This window comes from Podarcis vaucheri (assembly GCF_965113315.1).
Source record: "Podarcis vaucheri genome assembly, chromosome: 10".
Lineage (NCBI taxonomy): Eukaryota > Metazoa > Chordata > Lepidosauria > Squamata > Lacertidae > Podarcis > Podarcis vaucheri.
In genome coordinates, this window is record NC_138748.1 from 50,374,108 (window position 1) to 50,396,859 (window position 22,752).

The 22,752-nt window shown below is 43.9% G+C and overlaps 1 protein-coding gene across 3 annotated transcripts; it reads left to right on the forward strand.

Annotated features, from left to right (window-relative positions):
* The first annotated feature begins 7,185 nt into the window (after positions 1–7,185).
* Positions 7,186–22,612, forward strand: NFYB (nuclear transcription factor Y subunit beta). Of its 3 annotated transcripts, none has more exons than XM_082240661.1 (7): positions 7,186–7,345; positions 15,214–15,307; positions 16,911–17,041; positions 17,647–17,844; positions 19,930–20,008; positions 21,430–21,509; positions 21,716–22,612. In XM_082240661.1, the coding sequence occupies exons 2-7, from the start codon at positions 15,214–15,216 to the stop codon at positions 21,746–21,748; spliced, it is 615 nt and encodes a 204-aa protein (XP_082096787.1). In that variant the 5' UTR covers positions 7,186–7,345; the 3' UTR covers positions 21,749–22,612. The 3 variants fall into 3 exon arrangements, with proteins under 3 accessions (XP_082096787.1, XP_082096788.1, XP_082096789.1); XM_082240662.1 differs by lacking the exon at positions 7,186–7,345 and adding an exon at positions 8,269–8,440; XM_082240663.1 differs by lacking the exon at positions 7,186–7,345 and adding an exon at positions 8,461–8,991.
* The last annotated feature ends 140 nt before the right edge of the window (positions 22,613–22,752 follow it).

Here is a 22,752-nt window from a genome sequence, read left to right on the forward strand (position 1 = left end):
ACAGACTTCTGGATTCTTGTGCTACCCCATCAAAGCATTTCCTACCTATTTATAGAATGAAGGGATGGGTTAATTAGCACTTGCAAGGCACTTTGAAGGCTATAGCTGCAATCCTGAAGCCACTCTGCTTTGGTCTGTGCTTGCTTTGCAGAATATAATTCTCCATAAGGAATAGGTCTCAAAAGACCCAAAGCACCTATTTCCTTGAGTTCAATGGCACTGCAAACTTTGCAAATAGAGCAAACCTAGGAACCCTGGACTGCAGAGCGGTGAATGTTTTCATAGTTGCAGTTGACAGCTGGACTATACCAACTAAGTCAGGGATGGGGAAGCTCCCCCCCCAGATGTTGTTGGACTCCAAATTTCACCCGCACGGCCAGTGGTGAGAGGTGAGGGGAACCGTAGTCCAGCAACACCTGGAAGGCCACAGTTTCCCCACTCCTGAACTTCAGTTCTACTAACCCTAGTTTAGGCCTATAAACTTAGCATTACATGCAAATGCAGCCATATCATAAAATTTCAGGTTTGGATGGAAGAGGGTGAATGGAATCTAGCCCAACATTGTCTAATCTGACTGGCAAAGGATGTCCGGCATCTCAGGCCAAGTTTCGCCCCCGCCCACCTCCTGCTAGGCTGGTCCTTTTAACTGGAGATGGCAGCAACTGAACCTGGGTCCTTCTACATGCTAGCATGTGCTCTACCACTAAGCAATGTTCCATCTCCGTGCCTCTTCCACCTTGAAGCTCACTTGGTGAGACTGAGACACTCACTGCCTCTCAACCAGCCCCACACTATCAAACCATGTATTTCACCTACATGTAATAAACACAAATCAACACCCTTTTTTGGTTTTTTGTTTTCACTGCCAAGTTTCCTGTGTTGCATGCTACTGGAAGTTTGCAAGTAAAGCTTTTTGTGCTATGGTGATTGAATGCTGGAGAACTCCACCTCTTGAATTCCAGCCTATCATGCCACTGAGAAACCTTAATGGGGTTTAGAGAGGCTGAGGTCAACACTCATCTCTGCCTTTAGTTCACAAATCCCTGGTGGAATCTAGACACATATAAAAAAAGATGTGAAAATGCTTTTTTAAAAAAAGTTTTGAAAAAATATATTGAATTTGCCATAGCTCACCATTGCCATCTAGTGTCACATTTGTATAATGAACTTTAAAGGTAAAGGGTAAAGTTGCTTTACCAAACAAACAAACAAACAAGCAGGCAGGTGCCCTTCTGGAGGAACTGGGTCTTATTCCTAAGTAAACTTATGTACGATTGCACTACAAATGCACTACAGTGGTACCTCGGGTTACATACGCTTCAGGTTACATACGCTTCAAGTTACAGACTCCGCTAACCCAGAAATAGTACCTCGGATTAAGAACTTTGCTTCAGGATGAGAACAGAAATCATGTTCTGGCGGCGCTACGGCAGCAGGAGGCCCCATTAGCTAAAGTGGTGCTTCAGGTTAAGAACAATTTCAGGTTAAGAACGGACCTCCAGAACAAATTAAGTACATAACCAGAGGTACCACTGTATTACCAACTTCATGCGCTCCAAATCCTAGAATAATAAAGTTGGAAGGGACCCTGAGGATTATCTGGTCCAACTCCCTGAAATGCTGGAATATGCAGCTGTCCCATACAGGGATTGAACCTGCAATCTTGGTGTTATCAGCACCACACTGTAATCAACTGAGCTATCCAGGCAGGATAACATGGGCACCTGTCACAAAACAAATACCACGTGTAAAGGCAGAAAAAGAGACAGGACCGCAACATGATCAAACCTGCAACCTTAGACTTATCAGCACCCTGCTCTAACCAAACTGAACTATCCAGGCTCACAACACCCCTCAGCCCCAGCCAGTACATGCTTACGGGGGCTGATGGGGTTTGTCCCCCAAAACATGTGGAAGGCACCGGTTTGGCAAATGCCTGTGGTCTGCAAAACAAGCCACAAACCTAAGTGAAGCACTGCTTTGATTTATCAGCCCCAAGACTTTCAATGGGCGACTTCTTTGGGCTCACTCTTTCTCTCCCTAACTTTGCCTCATGGGGTTGTTGCAGAAGGTAAAAAGGGGACGGGGAAGGAGGAAAATAACTTTTTATGTTACACCCAGTGCTTTAGGACAATATTTTTTTTAAAAAAAATAATAAGCTGATTAACAGCTTTTTAAAAAATCTCTTAAGTGGTGGACGATGTACAAAAAAATAAATATTACTGAAACAGAAATAAAGAGGTCAGGTTTAAAAAAATGAATGAAGTTGAATGCCAACAAAACACACCCACACTAACCAATAAAATATTAGTAAAATGATAACCAATACAAAATCTAAATGGGAAAGGATGCTAAGTGAACCCGGAATATCCCTTCCGTCACTCCGAACTAAGAGCAAGAAGAAGTCTAGGCTTTACCCACCTGGGGCGGGCGGGGCTTTTGCCCTGGGGTCGCGGCTGGCGGTGCCCGCGGGCGCCTGGCGAACCACTTTGCCCTTCCTCACGGAGCTGCCCATGACGCCCCAGCACTCGCAGCGCCCCCTGCTGGCCGTTGGGCGCAAACGCCGCCGGGAACCCAGCTGGCGGGGCGCGTATTGAGGTCTCTCTCTCGTTTCTCCCTTCGTGCGAGCAGCAGGAACGGAGCCTCCGAGGGAAGCGGGGCCGCTGCAGCCTTGCAGCCTTTCGGGAGTTTCGCGCTGCCAAGAAGGAGCTACCTCGCCTTCTCTGCCATCGTGCCGGTTGCGATGGCAATCGGATGCCAAACAAATGAATGAAATCCTGGACTAAGGAAGGGAAGGTGCGACCCCTGCTGGCCAAAGCGGCTCATGCTACTATTTCGACAAGGGGAATTTACTCCAGACTCTCGGTGTTTTGTCGGAGGGAATCAGCTGCAAACCAGAACTTTAGGTTTCCTCATTTTGAATCGCAGAGCGCATTAAAAGAGGCTCTGTCACACCAGGACAACAAATTCCGTTAAGCAAACAACCCTTACGTCTTGTGGTTTGGGAAGTGATGAGGAAATACATTTAAAAAATGGGATCAACAAATGACTAAAAAGATGTGCAAACTTCCCACAAACAGATCAGGATGTTTTATATCTGGTCTTCATTGAGCTTTGTTATTCTTTTTTCTTTATGGTGGTTAGTGGTCTAAACCACTGAGCCTCTTGGGCTTGCCGATCAGAAGGTTGACGGTTCAAATCAGCGTGACAGGGTGAGCTCTTGTCACTCTGTCCCAGCTTCTGCCAACCTAGTAGTTTGAAAGCACACCAGTGCAAGTAGATAAACAGGTACCATGGCGGTGGGAAGGTAAACGGCGTTTCTGTGCGCTCTGGTTTCTGTCATGGTGTCCCATAAATGGTTTGGTCATGCTGTCCACATGACCCAGAAAGCTGTCTGCAGACAAATGCTGGCTCCCTCGGCCTGAAGTGGGATGAGTGCCGCAACCCCATAGTCGCCTTTGACTGGAATTAACTGTCCAGGGTTCCTTTATCTTTTACCTTTTTACAGCAACCAGCATCCATCTTGAAAGCCCAGTTCCAACATCATGCAGAATGGACCTCCTCTGAGGATGGCATCTGCAAGATGCCCTCGTTAGAGTTATGTGAGTGGAATTCCCTGATTTGGACCATGGGCACAGTATGAACCAATAAGCTCTCCATACCAAGAAAGAGTTCCAAAATTCCACTGCAAACTGTCTTTAAACTTGTTACAAAATGTACAAATTGACACATTGCTCTTAAACAACCAGCAAAAACAACCAGCAATGCAGTCCAGTTTTCTTAAAGTTCTTACTTGCTGATCTAGGCCAATAACTATTCTCTCTCTGGTCCAGAGAGAGAATCAGATAAGCTAGTTGTTTCTTCAATATGCTGGCAGCTTCTGAGACTCACCCACTACTTCTGAGGATGAATAATCCATTAACAAAAACATTCACAACCCCTTGTTGCAGCTTTAACTGCAAAAGCACTTTTTGGTACTTGTTGCAGTTTTCTGCAAAACAGTCATTCTGAAAATGCAAACATCCAATAAGTTTCATACACAGTACATGCAAACAGCATTTTATGCACATTAAACACCTATCTTTTACAGCTCTGTCCTGCAGAGCATAAGGATCGGTTGCATATTGTTGTGGGGGAAATACCCACCCAGGGTTTGTTGCCGGCTGAGTCTATCTAATCTGCCACCATGACTGGCTTGATCAACCAAAACAAAATTTTATTTCTTACTCAAGTATGAAAGATACAGAGCTAGGAATCAGGAAAACTACTTAAAATGCTAGACTCTCATGGCAAATTAAAGAACACTTTTGTACCACTTTACAAATGAGTCGAGGAATACTGCTGCAGGCAGGCAGATTAAAAAAAAAATTCTCACCAGTCCACAAACTGCCTTAGGCACTTTCTCAAAGCCAGGCAGATACAGACGCAAATCACTCTTCTTTGTTCCATGAACTGCTGTGGGCAGGATTCCTGCATTGCAAAGGGTAGGGATAGATGACCCTCGGGGTCCCTTCCAACAATTATTTGATTCTATCCCCTTTTCAATGTATTTTTGATCTTAATTATTTCATGTTGGTCTGGTCAGCAGCTAATTAATCTTTGTTTATGTCTTAAGCATGCATTCTCTGCATGATCGCCTCAGAATGGAATCTCTCTGATTTTTGCTTACAACAGTATATGTTGTAATCAGGTGCATAAAGTGTTGGCTGGTATGTCTGTATTTACTTCATTTATGAATTGCTTCCAATGAAACAAATGGGGATAGAATAGGACAATCCAACTTTTAATACCAAGTGGGCCTTCAGAGTACTTCAACACAGAACCTACAGACCACACTGAATTAGATTTCCATAATGTAAAATAAGTACCGCATTTTTCGCTCTATAAGACGCACCAGACCATAAGACGCACCTAGTTTTTGGAGGAGGAAAACAAGAAAAAAAATATTCTGAATCTCAGAAGCCAGAACAGCAAGAGGGATCGCTGCGCAGTGAAAGCAGCAATCCCTTTTGCTGTTCTGGCTTCTGGAATAGCTGTGAAGCCTGCATTTGCTCCATAAGACGCACACACTTCTCCCCTTACTTTTTAGGAGGGGAAAAGTGAGTCTTATAGAGCAAAAAATACGGTATTCGCAATCTATTTAATATTATTTAATATACACAATTCATGTTTAATTAAATAAATATAATTAAACACAGTTAGGTTATTTAATTATTAAACAAATTTAATACACAAACAGATGTATGCACATTCATTAACAATGCATGACAGATTTATTTATTTTTTTAAGGTTTTAAGATCTCCTTTCTGGAATGTTGCCAAGGGTCTCCAAAAAAGGCTTCCTGTGGGTTGCATGTGGGCCACAGGCCACAGGCTGTACCACCATGGTATAGAAGATTTTAAAAATCTCTAAACAATGAGATTGAAGAGGCAAGTGATTGCAAAACGTAGTCTGCAGCAATTCAATTACAGCTTAAACATGTGCAAAATAAGCACAGTAACTTCACAATAGCACTAATAATAAGTGATAACACAATCAACTGAATCCATCATCTCCATCTAAGCCCCACTCCACCCCACCCCACCCCAATCAAATGCTGAAGGGAGATAAGTATTTTGATGATTCTCCCTTCCTGCCCAAGGGCTCATAAGCCCTCCCAAGCACATTTTGGGACAAGAACATAAGAAGAGCCTGCCAGATCGGGCCAATGACCCATCTAATCCAGCACCCTGTTCTCGGTGGCCAACTGATTCCTGTGGGAGACCCACAAGCAGGATCTGACCGAGAAAAGCACCCTTGCAGTTTCCAGCAGCTGGTATTCAGAAGCATTATGGACACAGACCATGGAGGCAGTATATAGCCATTGCGGCCAGTAGCATACCTAGGGGTTGGCAAGGCAAGGTTGGTCCCTCCACAAAAACTGTGCCTCTCCCCATCAATCCATCTCCTTGCCAAGGGCACAAGTGGGGTGGCAGCGCTACACCTCTGCTAGCATAGGAGCCAACTCCTAGGGCCCGAGGTCCCTTTGGCCCCACATTAAATAGTTGAGGGGACTGCCCCCCCCCAGGTTGATGGGCATTGCATTCAAAAACTGTGTGTGCACCATGTCATGTGATTGATTATGCATGGCGGAAGGCCCGCCCCCCAATATTTCATTCAAGTTGGCACCTCTGTGCTACTAGCCATTGATAGTGTTATCTTCCATGAATTTGCCCAGTCAAAGCCCTCCAAAGCCGATAAGACATTCAAGGCAGCAGATCTCCCCATATCGTATCTTCTTTCTCCCCTCCATTTCCTCAACCTTAAGGCTGCCACATGAAGACTCTCATTTTAAATACTCCTACTTTATGTTGGCTTCTATTTGTGGACACAGGGCCGGATTTAGGTTTGATGAGGCCCTAAGCTACTGAAGGTAATGGGGCCCTTTATAGGTCCAGCTGTCGTTTGTCAACAACAAATTTTCAATGTTTTTTTGTGTTGAATATTTGGTATATGGTAATTTATGGACCTAATAGGTATCTAAAGCCATTTGAACATGCTGCCATGCAACAAATCCATGCAGAATGTAGGCACCCTATATATAGAAATGAGCAAACCAGTGATATTTTAGGGAGCAGTCTAGCAGGCGATATCATAGGAGCCTAAACAACACCAAACACTGTTGCTGTATGTAGGTTTTGTTTTATTTGTTTTTTATCTTATATTTTGGAAATGTTGTTTTTCTTTAATTTTTTGGGGGCCCCCAAGAGAGTGGGGCCCTAAGCTATAGCTTGTTTAGCTTATATGTAAATCCGGCGCTGATTTTACCCCTGAAAATGAGGACGTGTCCTGGTAAAAAAAAGAAAAGAAAAAAGAGGACACATGGTAATTCTTTTGTCCCTGACGGGGAGGGGGGAGACGCCATTTCAGGGGAGGGGGGGGTGTCCGCCTCAGGTGCCCAAACATCTTGAGCCGGCCTTCTTGAGTTCTGACAGGAAAACAGGACTCTTCAGACGAGCCCGCGCGCGCGCCCGTGTGTGAGCGCGCGCCGCCGTCACCGCTTGTGACCGATTGTGTTGTTGGTTTGATAGTTTATTTATTTCTAGGCGGGCAGCTGTTTGAAAGCAGGAGGAGGAGGGAGGGAGGAGAGAAGGATCCGGCCAGCGGCGGGAGAGCCGCCCCATCGCGGGAAGAGCCCTCCCGCGAAGGGAGGGGGCGGCGGCTGGCGAGGAGGAGGCGGCGCGGAGGGAGGGCAGGCCGGCTCCGGGAAGCGGTGCTCCGCGCTGGGACTGGTTCCTTCGCAGCCATTTTCTGTCCAACCAAACAGCCGATTTGCGGAGGGAGCCAACCAGGGCCGCACTGGAGGTTTGTGCCTGGCTCCGGCCAATGATTGGTAACCGGTTTCACTGCAGGCTCGAATGAAATGTCCGTCTCCCTCCCCGGGCTCCGGCGCTGCCGCCGCGCCGTCGCTGAGGGGACCAGGAAGTGCGGGGAGAAGGAGAAAGCGAGAGAGAGAGAGAGAGAGACAGGCAGACAGACAGAGAGGAGGAGGAGGAGGAGGAACCGGGGGGAAGGAAGGAAGAAAGACCGCGGCCCGGGCCCGCCCGCCCGCCCGCGTCTTTGTACTGCCGCCGCCGCCGCGGAGCGGAGGCTCTGGCGGCCGTTGCTGGGGGCCTGGAGAGGGGAAAGCAAGCGGGGGCCGTTGGCCGAGGCCCCTGAAGGGAGACGGGCTGTTGTGACAGGAGCTGACCCCTGGAAGAGGAGCGGCGGCGGCGGCGGGAGGAGCGTGTCACCACACGCGGGTTGGGGGGGGGGAAGGTTGCTTGTGTGTCGAAAGGAGCCGCGTTTGCCGCCCGAGTCAATAGCCCTCCCGAGGCGCCTTCCCTCTCCTCTCCTGCTTTCCCAACCTGGGGGTTGGAGGGGACCCCCGAGGTTGAGGACCGACCACCCCCCTCTCGGCCAAGCGCGCGGCCCGAGCCGATCTTATTTTTAATAGGCGCCTCTTCTACTGTTCCCTCGTGGAGGCCGCCCTTCTTTTCCCTCCCTCCCTTTCGCCGCCCCCCCCCCGCTCCTTTTCTCCTCCTGGGGTGGAGTTGGGTCTATTTGTGCACAAGGGCTTTTGTCTGCTGCTCGCTCTTCTGTTACTCCCCCCACCACAACCCGTCTCCCTCCATATTTTTTTGAGGTTCCCTGAAGGAGGAATGGGGCGGCGAAGGGGTCGGTGGCTCCCCTCGCCACCACGTTGGCGATGGTCTGGAAGTCTCTTTCCACACACCCCACACAGTCGTCGCTCCCCCCCCTCCCCGCCTAGCCCTTGCACATGGCCGCCTTTCGCGGTCTCCAGAATGGCTTTGGTTGGGGAGGCGGAGAAACGAAGCTGTCAAAAAGCGCTCTACACGCTAGAGAAGCTGCTGTTTTTGTCTCGCTAAGTCCTGGTCGCAACGCGTGTGAACCCCAAAGGTGGGTGGGCTTGTGGCTCTGGGGTGCCATTTAGCAGGGGGTGGGGGTGTCATTTTCCTAGCTTCCACATGTTCAAACGTTACCAGTTACTTCTGTCTTGTTATGGGAGGTTTGTCTTTTGTCTTACACACTCGAGCTTCTTTTTCCATCCTCCCCCAGTCCGTTTCCTTGTGAAGTCTCCTTGTCAAGAACATTGTTTTATAGAGTTCATTTACACAGCCACTGGAATTGTTCAATCCTCAGACTTGTCCCTGGCCCCACCTGCCTAGTGTGAATGTACCCACCAGATTTGAATTGTTTGTGTGAATCCTAAGAGTACAAACTAGCTGGCTGGCATGAGTTCTGTGATTCCCCCCCCCCAAAAAAAAAACATAACTCAGTCATAGACCTCTGTTCCGTTTTGCATACATTAACTGATTTCTCCATTTGTTTTATTCGTCTAGTCAAAAAGTCTGTAAAGGTGGAAAAACAAGTCCAAGTTGCAGTTATGTGAACTAACCCATTTTGAAGACGTACTCTTTTGTTAGGGCAGTTTGTGTTTCTCCTTTTAGGTATATAAAGGCTTTAAAAGCACCCAGCAAAATTCTAGAATGAATATTCCCTGTATACAAAGTGTATGTGATCTGTTGGTTTCCTGGCGTTGCCTACCAACACTGAATAGCATTAGCTTAGGCCTTCTGTAAACAAACTCTAGGTAACCCGCAAGATGCTGTGTGACAATTCTATGCTGACATAGAATTCTCATGCAGAAACAAGACAGGTTGACAGATCTTGTATTGGTTGCCTTTGTCTGCTTGTGCGAACTTGAATGCACAACTCTACCAGCAGAATGACAGATACCGCAAGCAGTAAAATACATAGAAAAGAGTACATTGAACAGTATATAGAGTGTCATGGTGCTAGCCAGCCATGCGCTCTACCACCTATTCAAGCTTTTCCCCCCATTTTCCATCTTCTCTCCCCAGCAGACACTCATCATGTTGTTTTTAAACGCTGTTGGGATTTCCCACCCCCCTAAAGATTTTTTGTACTGCAATTTGTGTCCCACCATGCCTGCTGGCACCTCCCTCTTGTGGATGGTGCCATTTTGGCTACATAAAGATTACCACTTAGAGAAAGGTGTTAATATATAGAATGAATACAAAAACTTTTCTGAATAAAAAAGTATTATTGTATAAGGTTAAAGGCCTCTTCTTGCAGCAGTCTTCTTGATTTCAGCATGGCCTTAACTAGCCTGAACGCAATCTGATACGTTCTAGTACTATGTGCTGAGTAGCTGCACTAGAATTAACCGTGCTCATTAAAATCCTGCAACTGTGCCCAACTTGGGTTTTATTTTCTTAAGAGCCACATTCACTTGAAAATTTGGTGAGATGTCCTTGTGTATATTTAGTATGGAATTGTCCTGTAGCTAGATTGGTTATTGAACTGATGGTTGGAAATTCCAAAACAGGAAAATGTTGAAGTAGGATTAATTACTGGTTTGTTTGTTTGTTTGTTTGTTTGTTTGTTTGTTTGTTTGTTGGACACCTACCGAAATAGTCTCAAGGTGACTTATAAACAGTATAACACACACCATAAAACATACAAATGAAACAAAATAAAAGAACACAATTTAAGAAAACAATGCTAAAAAACATACCACGCCAAATATCTATAGCATAACTGGCACAATAGCCAGTTATCAGTAGAAAATTAATTATTATTATTTTTAAGAAAAGAAAAAGAGGAAAAAAAGAAAATTAATTATACAATCAACTCACCAAATGTCTCAGAGGAAAGGAAGGTATTGCCCTGGTGCCATAAATATATTAATGTCTGCACCAGGGCACCTCACTGGGAGCGTGTCCCATGAACAGGAGAGGTACAACCTTGTTGCCACTCTCTTCACCTAGAATCATAGAATCATAGAGTTGGAAGAGACCACAAGGGCCATCAAGTCCAACCCCCTGCCAAGCAGGAAACACCATCAGAGCACTCCTGACATATGGTTGTCAAGCCTCTGCTTAAAGACCTCCAAAGAAGGAGATTCCACCACACTCCTTGGCAGCAAATTCCACTGTCGAACAGCTCTTACTGTCAGGAAGTTCTTCCTAATGTTTAGGTGGAATCTTCTTTCTTGTAGTTTGGATCCATTGCTCCGTGTCCGCTTCTCTGGAGCAGCAGAAAACAACCTTTCTCCCTCCTCTATGTGAAATCCTTTTATATAGTTGAACATGGCTATCATATCACCCCTTAACCTCCTCTTCTCCAGGCTAAACATGACCAGCTCCCTTAGCCGTTCCTCATAAGGCATCGTTTCCAGGCCTTTGACCATTTTGGTTGCCCTTCTCTGGACACGTTCCAGTTTGTCAGTGTCCTTCTTGAACTCTCTTTGATGGGGCACCTGGGCTCAGATGACAACTATGGGGTTCATAGTTGTCTGAACCCCTGCTGTCTGAGGAGATATTCCATTGGGTGTTGGGGTCCCATGCCATGTAAGTCTTTATAGGTTAAAACCAGTGCTTTGAACTAAATTCAGAGATGTATTGGCTGCTAGTGAAGCTAGCCAGAATTAATGTAATATGATTAGACCGTCTAGACTCCACAGCCGTCAGGCCACTGCATTCTTCATTATCTGCCGTTTCTGAACTCTATTCAGAGGCAGTCCCATGCATAGCATGTTGCCTTATTTTAATCTGGAGGGTACCAGAATTGAAGCCAGGTTATCCTTGTCCAGATAAGGATATAGATGGGGTAATAGAATTCCCAAGCTACAAACCTGTTCCTTCAGGAGAAGTGGTACTCTGTTTGGAATCAGTTGACCACCACTCAACTGGTCAGAAGAATTGTCCCTTAACAGCATCTCTGTCTTGTCTAGGTTAAGCTGCATTTTGTTGCCTCTTTTATTTTCATAGTAGTTTTTCAGAAACAAGCAGAATCAGTGACTTCCATCAGTACTAATCCCCTAAAGTGCAGGTCTTCAAAATGTTGTGTATTTCTAGAGAAATTGTTGCATTTTCACAGTGTGATGTTTTCATATTGCTCTTGTGCTCAATGATTTCCAGAAAGCCAGAACATTTTGCTTTATTTTACCTGACTAATATAGTTATAAAACATAGTGTTTTATTGCATAATTTGAAAGTGACAAATGCTTGAAAATTATATACTGAAAGTTCTCATTCCAAATGACAATTGTGATATAAGATATCTGTAGACAACTAACTGATATTCTATTATAAACAAGACATGCTGGCAGTGGCCTCTTTATAGGCCTCTGTACAGTATCCATCAGTAGGGCTATTTCATGTAACTTAAGAAGGGTCACTTTCAACTCATGAAAGCTCATTTTCTTATTTGGAGTCGTAAGTTACCGCTTCCAAAGAACAGTCTTGGCTAAATGACAATTCCTATCAAATCTGGATTCTGTACAAAATCTTAAAGTAAATTATGTCAGGTATTTTCTTCAGTTGATAACTTTCTTATGTCAGAAAAAGTTGGGTGAATGAAGCTTGATTTAAAGCAAGGATTCTAGGATAGCGGTTGTCATCTTGCCAACAGTAGTACATTGGATCAGATTTAAATAATGGCATGTTAGACAGGAGGAGAACATGGATGCTGAAGTTGCACTCTGTTATAATAGGTAGATCCTTGAGAGAAAGCACTAGCTGTATAGTTTTTATTTAAACTTGATGGTTATGCTGAAGCATAGTCAAAGCATTAATAATAATAATAATAATAATAATAATAATTTATTTGTACCCCGCCCATGTAGGGACGCGGGTGGCGCTGTGGGTTAAAGCCTCAGCGCCTAGGGCTTGCCGATCGAAAGGTTGGCGGTTCGAATCCCCGCAGCGGGGTGCGCTCCCGCTGCTCGGTCCCAGCGCCTGCCAACCTAGCAGTTCGAAAGCACCCCCGGGTGCAAGTAGATAAATAGGTACCGCTTACCAGCGGGAAGGTAAACGGCGTTCCGTGTGCTGCGCTGGCTCGCCAGATGCAGCTTTGTCACGCTGGCCACGTGACCCGGAAGTGTCTCCGGACAGCGCTGGCCCCCGGCCTATAGATGTGAGATGGGCGCACAAACCCCAGAGTCTGTCAAGACTGGCCCGTCGGGCAGGGGTACCTTTACCTTTACCTTTACCCCGCCCATCTGGCTGGGTTTCCCCAGCCCTCTGGGCGGCTTCCAACAAAGATGAAAGATACACTAAAATGTCACATATTAAAAACTTCCCTGAACAGGGCTGACTTCAGATGTCTTCTGAATGTCAGGTAGATGTTTATCACTTTGACATCTGATGGGAGGGCGTTCCACAGGGTGGGCGCCAATACCGAGAAGGCCCTCTGCCTGGTTCCCTGTAACTTGGCCTCTTGCAGTGAGGGAACCGCCAGAAGGCCCTCAGAGCTGGACCTCAGTGTCTGGGCAGAATGATGGGGAAGGAGACACTCCTTCAGATATACTGGACCGAGGCCGTTTAGGGCTTTAAAGGTCAGCACCAACACGTTGAATTGTGCTCGGAAACGTACTGGGAGCCAATGTAGGTCTTTCAAGACAGGTGTTATATGGTCTCGGCGGCCGCTCCCAGTCACCAGTCTAGCTGCCGCATTCTAGATTAGTTGTAGTTTCCGGGTCACATTTAAAGGTAGCCCCACGTAGAGCGCATTGCAGTAGTCCAAGCGGGAGATAACCAGAGTATGTACCACTCTGGCGAGACAGTCTGCAGGCAGATAGGGTCTCAGCCTACGTACCAGATGGAGCTGGTAAACAGCTGCCCTGGATACAGATTTGACTTGTGCCTCCATGGACAGCTGTGAGTCCAAAATGACTCCCAGGCTGCATACCTGGTCCTTCAGGGGCACAGTTACCCCATTCAGGACCAGGGAATCCTCTACACCTGCCCGCCTCCTGTCCCCCAAAAACAGTACTTCTGTCTTGTCAGGATTCAACCTCAATCTGTTAGCCGCCATCCATCCTCCAACCGCTTCCAGACACTCACACAGGACCTTCACTGCCTTCACTGGTTCTGATTTAAAAGAGAGGTAGAGCTGGGTATCATCCGCATACTGATGAACACCCAGCCCAAACCTCTTGATGATCTCTCCCAGTGGCTGCATGTAAATGCTGAAAAGCATGGAGAGGACAGAACCCTGAGGCACCCCACAAGTGAGAGCCCAGGGGTCTGAACACTCATCCCCCACCACCACTTTCTGAACACGGCCCAGGAGGAAGGAGCGGAACCACTGTATGACAGTGCCCCCAGCTCCCAGCCCCTCAAGACGGTCCAGAAGGATGTTATGGTCGATGGTATCAAACGCCGCTGAGAGATCCAGCAGAACTAGGAAACAGCTCTCACCTTTGTCCCTAGCCTCCCGGAGATCATCAACCAGTGCGACCAAGGCAGTTTCAGTCCTATGATGAGGCCTGAATCCCGACTGGAAGGGATCCAAATGGTCCGCTTCTTCCAGGCGTGCCTGGAGTTGTTCAGCAACCACTGGCTCAATCACCTTGCCCAAGAATGGAAGATTTGAGACTGGGCGATAATTGGCCATTGTGGCCGCATCTAAAGATGGTTTTTTAAGAAGCGGTTTAATAACCGCCTCTTTCAGCGGGTCTTGGAAGGCTCCCTCACAGAGGGAAGCATTCACCACCCATCAAAGCCCATCACCCAGTCCTTCCCGGCTAGCTTTTATAAGCCAGGATGGGCAAGGATCCAGGAGACAGGTGGTTGGCTTCACTCGCCCAAGCAGCCTGTCCACATCCTCGGAGGTAACAGATTGGTATTGATCCCACACAGCTTGACTAGACAGGACTTTAGCACTCTCCCGCCCTGGCCCTGCTCCCACGGTGGAGTCTACTTCTTCCCGAATCTGAGCGATTTTATCTGCAAAAAACTTTGCAAAATCATTGCAGGAGATCATGTGGCCCGTACTGGGCCCCGATGTTGCAGGTGGTTCCGCTAAATTGTGAACCACTTGAAAAAGTCTCCTGCTGCTGTTTTCTGCAGATGCAATAGAGGCGGCGAAGAATGTCTTCTTCGCCGTTGCTATCGCCACTTGGTAGGCTCGATGTTGAGCTTTAACCTGTGTCCGGTCAGATTCGGAATGAGTTATCTGCCACCGGCGCTCTAGCCGTCTCAACGATTATTTCATTGCCCTCAGATCTGTGGAAAACCACGGGGCTCTCCGGGCTCCATGCAATTGGAGAGGGTGCTTCGGAGCCAAACAGTCAATAGCCCTGGTTAACTCCACATTCCAGTGGGCCACCAGGGAATCATCCAAACTTATTAATATTTAACAGAAATAAACTCAGTATTGTTTAATGAAAAATTGTTGGTAACTTCATAAACATTGTCCCCTATTATACATAATATAAAACTGGTAACATCTCTCAGAAGTATTCAATTATTTAGATAATTAAAACATTTTCAAGTGTAGCCCTTTAATCTTCAGCAGTGTGTATTTTGCAGCCCTTGTATATGATCTGCCTCCCCTGAACCTCTGTCTGTGGGTAAGTTGCCTTCTTCACAGACATAAAGTGTTTTTGGATAATAAAAGCTTCATATTATTCATAAATAATAGAAGTACTGCTGTATTACACTAAAATTCTTCAGTAGAAGGCTTAGTTTGAATAAGCTGTTGCGTGTTAGGCAGCAAAGATCATGTGTAGTGGGCATGCAATACTATTTATATTTTCAAATCTCAGGTATTTGGATCAGAAATATGTACTCAGATTTTTAAGAACAATGTGCTTAGTCAAGTGGAGTGGACTGTTCTAAACTCGGATCCTTTTATTCCAGATGGATGGTGATAGTTCTACAACAGATGCTTCTCAGTTAGGAATTGCTGGAGACTATATTGGTGGTAGTCACTATGTGATACAGCCTCATGATGGTAAGTAATGTATTGGTCAAAGACAGTGTCCATTCTTATTGTCATTTTTCACATTGCAGCTTGCAGACGTGTAGAAGAGACGTTACTGCAGCCCTGTGAAAATGTATCATAGTCTGTAAAAGACTATATCATAAGACTCATTCACAGCTCTGTATTAAATTAATAGCTCTTATATGAGACCATTGCTCAGCAATGATAAAATTAATGTATACCATGTAGTACTTGTGTGCCATATGCTTCAATCCTGTGCACATTTCCTTGGGCTCAAGCCGCATGGAACCTAATGGGTGCTATCAGTTGTTGGTCATACTTAAGTCCATTGATTTCAGTGGATCTACATTTAGTATGACTTACTGGTAGTTGGGTATCACCCAGTGAGACATATTTAATGAGTAGCATTGTGTTGCAAGTAATGTGAGAAAAAGCTCATATTGGTACTGAACCAATCATTTTATTTTAACAATATTTTAAACAGTTTTAAAAATAATTTTTGTGGCAATCCTTAAGATTACCAGTTCTGTCTCTTGTAGATCTACAATATGTCCTAAAAATCTAGTTTTCTGGGATCTTGTAATGTAATATCTGTAAACACATAAAGAGTATAAAAGGAACCCTGCTGGTTTCAACTACAAGCCTATCTAGTCCAGCATTGTGTTTCCCACACTTGTCTATGGGAAGCCCAACGGCAGAAGATGACTACAGTCGCACTCTCCAGCAAGTGTTTCCCAACAACTGAGATTCAGAGGCATCATGCCTCTGATCTTGATGGTAGCATACAGCCATGATGAATAATTTCTGTTGGTAGTCTTTTCCTTCATGAATTTATTTAATTTGCTTTTAAAGCAGCATGTATGTCAGTGGACAAGATCACATACTGTGATAGCAAATGAGCTCTGTCAAACCAGTAGAATGATCTCTTCCTTTTCAAGGGGCGGGCATTTGGAGAAAAAAGATGCAAGAGAAACTTTACTAACAGTTACTGTACAGCAGTTGTTTTGATGATGGTCAAAGGCTTTGTAATGGGAGGTGGTTTTCCAAATAAGGTAGGGTTGTCATACGCCCGGTTTCTGCCAGACGTGTCCTATATGCCTGCTCTTTTGGGGATGACCCATAGCTTTGTGCTAAACTACATGCTTTGCATGCAGAAAGCCTCAGGTTCAATTTCTGGCATCTCCTGGTAGGGGCAAACCCTCTCTGAAACCTGGAAGAATCGCTGATGGTCAGTAGAGACAATGCTGAACTAGATGTGTGTGTATGTGTCATACAGTGATAAGCTATGTAACCCTTTCCCCCCCTTCGTGCTCCTAAAATGTCAGTTTTCAGCCCAGATTATTTTGACATGCTGGGATCACCCAGGAAAGCTGAAGAATGAGAAAGTGTATATGTTTACCTTTTTTTGTACATTTTTAAGGTGGGAATGTGAACTTCTATAGTCTACATATATGACAGGCATTTAAAATGAGAGCTATCATAGTAAAGTTGGCAAATGTGTCTTTTTTTTCCTCTTCAAAATATGGCAACCCTGAAACAAGGTGTAAGTGAGGTTTTCAAAGGGGTACAACATATGAAGCTAATATTTGTATATTATGCTCTCTTTTTTTAGATACGGAGGATAGCATGAATGATCATGAAGACACAAATGGCTCCAAAGAGAGTTTTAGAGAACAAGATATATATCTTCCAATTGCAAATGTGGCAAGGATAATGAAGAATGCTATACCTCAGACAGGAAAGGTAATAACTCAGAAAGAGAGCTTTGCTAGCATTCCAGAATCTTAGATTCATCATAGAATTTTTTTAAATGTGGCATAATCATTGGGTTGCATTCAGTGGGGGTTTAAGACCAAATATTGAGAGCTACTTCAGATGTGATGTAACAATGAGAGCAGGAAGTACAAGTGCTTTCTAATCCTCCACATCTCCAGCTGCCCAAAACAACTTTTGCATCTGCCTCTCATGGAGGGATTCTGGTCCTAGGTCCCCAATTGTTGCTGGACTACATCCCATCATCCCTGACCATTCTGCATACTGGCTGGTGGTTGCACTTCAGCAACATCTGTGGACACACAGTTAGGGAAGGCTACTCTAAATGAATTTCAGCTTTGGTTTTTCAATTATTATTATTTCTAAAAAACTACTACTCAATTCAAAATTGTCAAACATTTCAAAATTGAGGTAATGTGTACAATTAAACAGTTCTGTTTGGGGTAGCCTTACTGGCCCAAAACATTTTATTTTGTTGGCAGTTTTGCTGGTGTATATAGTAGGGTTAATTCAGATTGGAAACAAGAAATAGTTTGATTACTAGATGATGATGATTCTGATGCTGTTTATTCTAGATTGCTAAAGATGCAAAGGAATGTGTTCAGGAGTGCGTAAGTGAATTCATAAGCTTTATAACATCGGAAGCAAGTGAGAGGTGTCATCAAGAAAAACGGAAGACTATAAATGGGGAGGATATTCTCTTTGCCATGTCCACTCTGGGATTTGACAGCTACGTGGAACCTTTGAAGTTGTACCTTCAGAAGTTCAGAGAGGTTTGTAATCTTTCTGTGGTTTTACTTTACAACAGTTTGGAATTTTGTCTGTTATGACTACTTACTGTTTTTATATTTTATATAAACCAGGGGTGTTGACTGAAAATTTTATTTATATGAAGCCTATTTTCAGAATGTAAATGCTATCATGTTTCTTTTTTAAAAAAATATATGTAATTTTTGTTGATGAACCAGCTGGTTTATATGCTTTTAAGGATTTGGCCTTTTTCTATCCCTGCTAGATTAGTGTTGCAACTTAGATGGCATTCACTGGTCTGAAAAAGAAGCTTGTGTTTACTAGCTTGCTGCTTTTACTTCATGTTTTTATTATCGCATGGTGCACTATTTAGAATTGCTTTATTTTAATGTGTCAAGTCCAGGAGAGCACATGGTCAAGCATCTCCACAAATTCAATGCGAAGCTTGAATAATCTAGCATTTGCATTCCCCTTTTGACTCTTCTCCTCTTCCCATATGTTATGCAATGTTTTACTTCCTATCTGGATCTGTCATGTCACAGGTAGACTTTCTATCCTCTCTGCCTTGCATCTATTTAACATTATTGTGCTTATTCTGGCCAAGAAGAACAGCAGCTATTGCCCACACACTTGCTCTTTTATTTTTATTTATTTAAAAACATTTTTAGGTCACACTTCATATTAAAAGCCCCAAAGCGGTTTATGACAGTGGATTAAAACATTCCTAATGCCTGATAGGATAGGTGGGGGAGGGGGGGGGCAGCTGCTTTGTTCTTTGTAATCCCATAATGATGTGGGGGACAGATTGTGGTGGCGGTTCTCTTCATTGTCATTTTCTTACTTTCCTTCTTACTGTGGGTAGTGCTAAGGGGCAACAGCAATAAGGAGGGTGAACTAGCAGCAGTGGAAAGAAAGAGTCTCCTGAGTTAAGAAGCTACATTGCAAAATGTTTGAAATGAGCACTTAATGTAATGTGTAAAGAAATCTGCAGTCGCTTTCTGTGGCAGTAGCTCAGCATTGCTCATCCCTGCCCTTTGCTCCTTTTCACATTGAATGCTGTTTGTGTGCAATTTGTGCCAGCAATAATTCCTTCTTATCCGAACGGGCTACGATGCACAGGTTAAACTGCTGCAGTTTCAAATGCACAAGTGGCAACTTGGGCTGCTACAGACATGCAACCTCTTGAATCTTCCTAGTTGTTTCTGGTGACACGAGGTCTAGCTCCCACAACCCTTTCACCCTCCTGTTTTTGGCAACCACTCACTAGAAGATGTATATGAGAGGTTGTGTTTGCTGAAGAACCATAGACCTCTTGCAATAAAAGCTGAAGGAAATATCACACACCTGTAATTTAAATATTGCTGTTAATTGCATTAACTGTGCTTGGATCTGTCTCTTGAGCTGCCTTTCCACCTTGCCTCATTTCTGTTCAGGGTTAGAATTCAGCTGTAGTGGACCTCCTGAAAACAGCTCAAGGCCATAGGCTTCTGGCCCGACTCAGGGGGGTTCTTCACACTTGCTTCTCACCCAAGGGGAGAATTCTGTGCGAATCTCTGGTTTGGCTAATTTAGAGCCTGCTGCATTCAGCCTTCGAGCCTCCAGATTGAGCCAAGCTTCCAGTTTTGACTACAAACCTCCTGACTGAATGCAGACTGTGTGACACAGACTGAACCCAGGTTTACTCTGCTTAGTTAGTTTATAGTGTATAGCTTCTGATGCACAGCATCTCCTAACTTTATGTACATAGTGTAAATAGTTATCTTGTTGTTTGAGGCAATATAAACACTTTATACTTAACTCAGTGAGCAAGGAGTTTTCTCTGAAATGGCTAGCAATAACAAAGGGGGAAGATCCTGAAGCTCTGCTGTGCTACTCTGCTGGTTACACTGCTACAGGTGTGATCTTAAAATGTTATCAACATTCACACCAAGAATACAGATAGAATTATTGGTGTACAAAATATGTAGAATTACAGAATTTTGTAATGGCGATCCAGGGTTTGAAAAACCTATTGCGTATAAACTACACTGCTGTTCCAAAAAGTGTGCAATGATTTAAGTGGTTGAAAGTGCTTGTATCATACAAAACATCATTTATGCTTTTTCAAGGCCATGAAAGGAGAAAAGGGTATTGGAGCAGTTACCACAGCAGATGGCCTGAGTGAGGAGCTCACAGAGGAAGCATTTAGTAAGTAACACTTGAAGTTGCTGGGACAGATTTTGCTTTTGATACTTGACACTTGAGATTGGAAGAAGCTTGTCAATATGACCAAGGGACTGCAACCTACCAAGTACTGCTGCCATGTGGTTTATGTAGAAGTCCATGAATGGTGCACTGAAATGCACTGGAGGCTGTGCTTTGTGGTTGGCACCTTGTGGCTGGTTCATGCACATGTATACATCTCCTGAGTTCTATTTATTTATATTTATTCACAATATTTATATGTCACCCAACAGCAAAGGTTCTTTGGGTGGGTTACGCAACATGAAATCAGAAACGAGGTAAAGCTAGAAAGAGTGAGTAACATAAAAGCATGAAAAAATTATGTATTTTATTAATACTACATTTATATACAACCTTTCCTCCCAAGGAGCTCAATGTGCAACCTATGGCTCTTAATCTCTGCCCTGCCACTGGCGCCTCCCACCAGCACTTCCAGCATTTTCCCATTAAAACACTGTAAGGTAGATGAAGCTGAGAAATAATTACTGGTCTCTAATCACTCGGTGAGCTTCATGACTGGGGATTTGAATCCTAGGCTCCAGATCCTAGTCCAGCATTCTAACAACAACAAAATAGAAAAGTCTTCACCTGGTGCCAAAGAAATCAAAGTACATGCCAAGCAAGTGTCTCTGGGAGGATGTTTCACAACTGGGGTGCCACCTCTAAGAAGGCCCTCTCTCCCTCTCCCTATATGCCTCATTTGATGGGGGCACCTGAATAAGCTTCAGAAGATAATCTTAAGGTTCAGGTGGGCATATGTGAGAGAAGGCAGTTCTTCAGAAAATCTGATTTCAAGACATTCATGGTTGTAAAGTTAACTGTTTAAATTGGGTCTGGAAATAGTCTGGATGCCAGTTCACATGGCACAACACTGAAGTAATCTTAACAGCCAATCTTATCGAATAATTTAGCTTGGGGACCAAATGGACCTTTTTCAAAGGTATTACACTGCAGTAGCCCAGCTGGGAGGTTACCAGGCTGGGCCTGTGGATAACTGTAGGAAGAGTTAAGTTCCTCTGGCTTCCCTAAGATGCTGTTTGTATCTTCAGTGACCATTCTAGATCCAAGAGCACTCCAAAACTTCATGCTAGTGTAACTTCTTTCATTTTCCAAATTCGATGCTGCTGCCACCATTTCATTGTCTTGAGTCTAAATTTCTTGTCTTCACCCGAGTTTCTCAATCTTATCTGGTACCTTTGTTTCTCTGTTTTTAATATGCACCAGTGAAAGAGATTAGATTTCATTTGCAATATCAGGTGGTGTCCTGATCCACTGTACACTGGCCATAATACATTTTTTGTTTAATGGTGAACACATTAAATTTGGTTTGGAGTATCATTCTCTGTGGATTCAGTCCCTTAACTAAACTGCTTTCTTTCTTTTAGCTAACCAGTTGCCAGCAGGCTTAATAACTGCAGATGGCCAACAACAAAATGTTATGGTTTATACAACATCTTATCAACAGGTACAGTGCTTCCGGTTCTTTTTCTCCTGACTTATATTTAAATATTCCCAGTTTCTGTAGCTACAGCTGATAGCAACCAGACAGGTAATAAACAAGTCCAGTGGTTCTAAATCAGCACTTGTTTAACAGTTGAACCTTCCAAATAAATGCATGTGCTTCTATTGTAAATTGTTGAAATTAACCTATCTTTGTTTTGCACTCCCTAGATCTCTGGTGTTCAGCAAATTCAGTTCTCATGATTTGAAGATGGCTTTGGATTTGGGAACTTGAAAGAGATGGGCAAGGAAATGGGAATGCTGAAAGGGAGGAAAACTTTGGTTTAAAATGGCTGGTCACTTTGTATATATAATAGCTGTAATGTAGCTGCCTGAGGCTTGACTAATTGAGGTGTGAACTCTGACTCAAACCTTTTTTCATGAATGATTTTAAAAGAAATTGGATTTTAAAGGTATTAAAGTATTTTTGTTTTGTACAAGAGTTTGTTGCTCTGTATAACTCCTGTATGCATTGTATATTGCAATTTACTACTGTCAGAGATTTGTAGACAGTTTCTTATTTTCATATTGAATCATGTTACTTTTGTAATTCAAGTAAACAGCTGGGTAATTAATTCAAGTTTACCCTTTGAATAAAACATAAGGGTACAGTTCATTTTGAATGCAAGTTGCCTTTATTATAAAAAATGAGATTTTGTTTTGTAACTGTCTTGCATGACTAAAGTTGCGTTAACATATTTATTAATATTTCGACTTTGAAAGGGAATTCCTCAAGCGCCAGCAGTTCAAAAGAAGTGCTCCCAGTGTTTTAATGTAATGATTGAATTAATGTGAATCCAGAAGTATCCAGTCTCTAGATCTTAGCATTAGAAGCTTGGGACATAATCTACCAAGAACTGTTTTGCACAAGTTTTCACAAGACAATAACTGTCTTCTGCAGGGCTAGTTCTGTGGATTGCCTGGTGCCCCATAACAGTGTTAACTGTACATTGTAGTGCAGTCCCTATTTCGCAACAACTAGAAGTATGTAGTAGAGTTTCTTTTGTTGATTCCATTGACTTAGGGGCATTCGTCTCACTGCTTTTGAAATAAACCCTTTTTAAGTTATGATCTCTCTTCATAAAAGCCAAATTCTCTTTACTCATTTGCAACAGTTTGATAGTCTTTTGGTAATTCATCATTATTCTCTAAACTTCTCCATTTCCATGCTTGATGGGAATTCTGAACTGTTTATAACATTTGTGGAG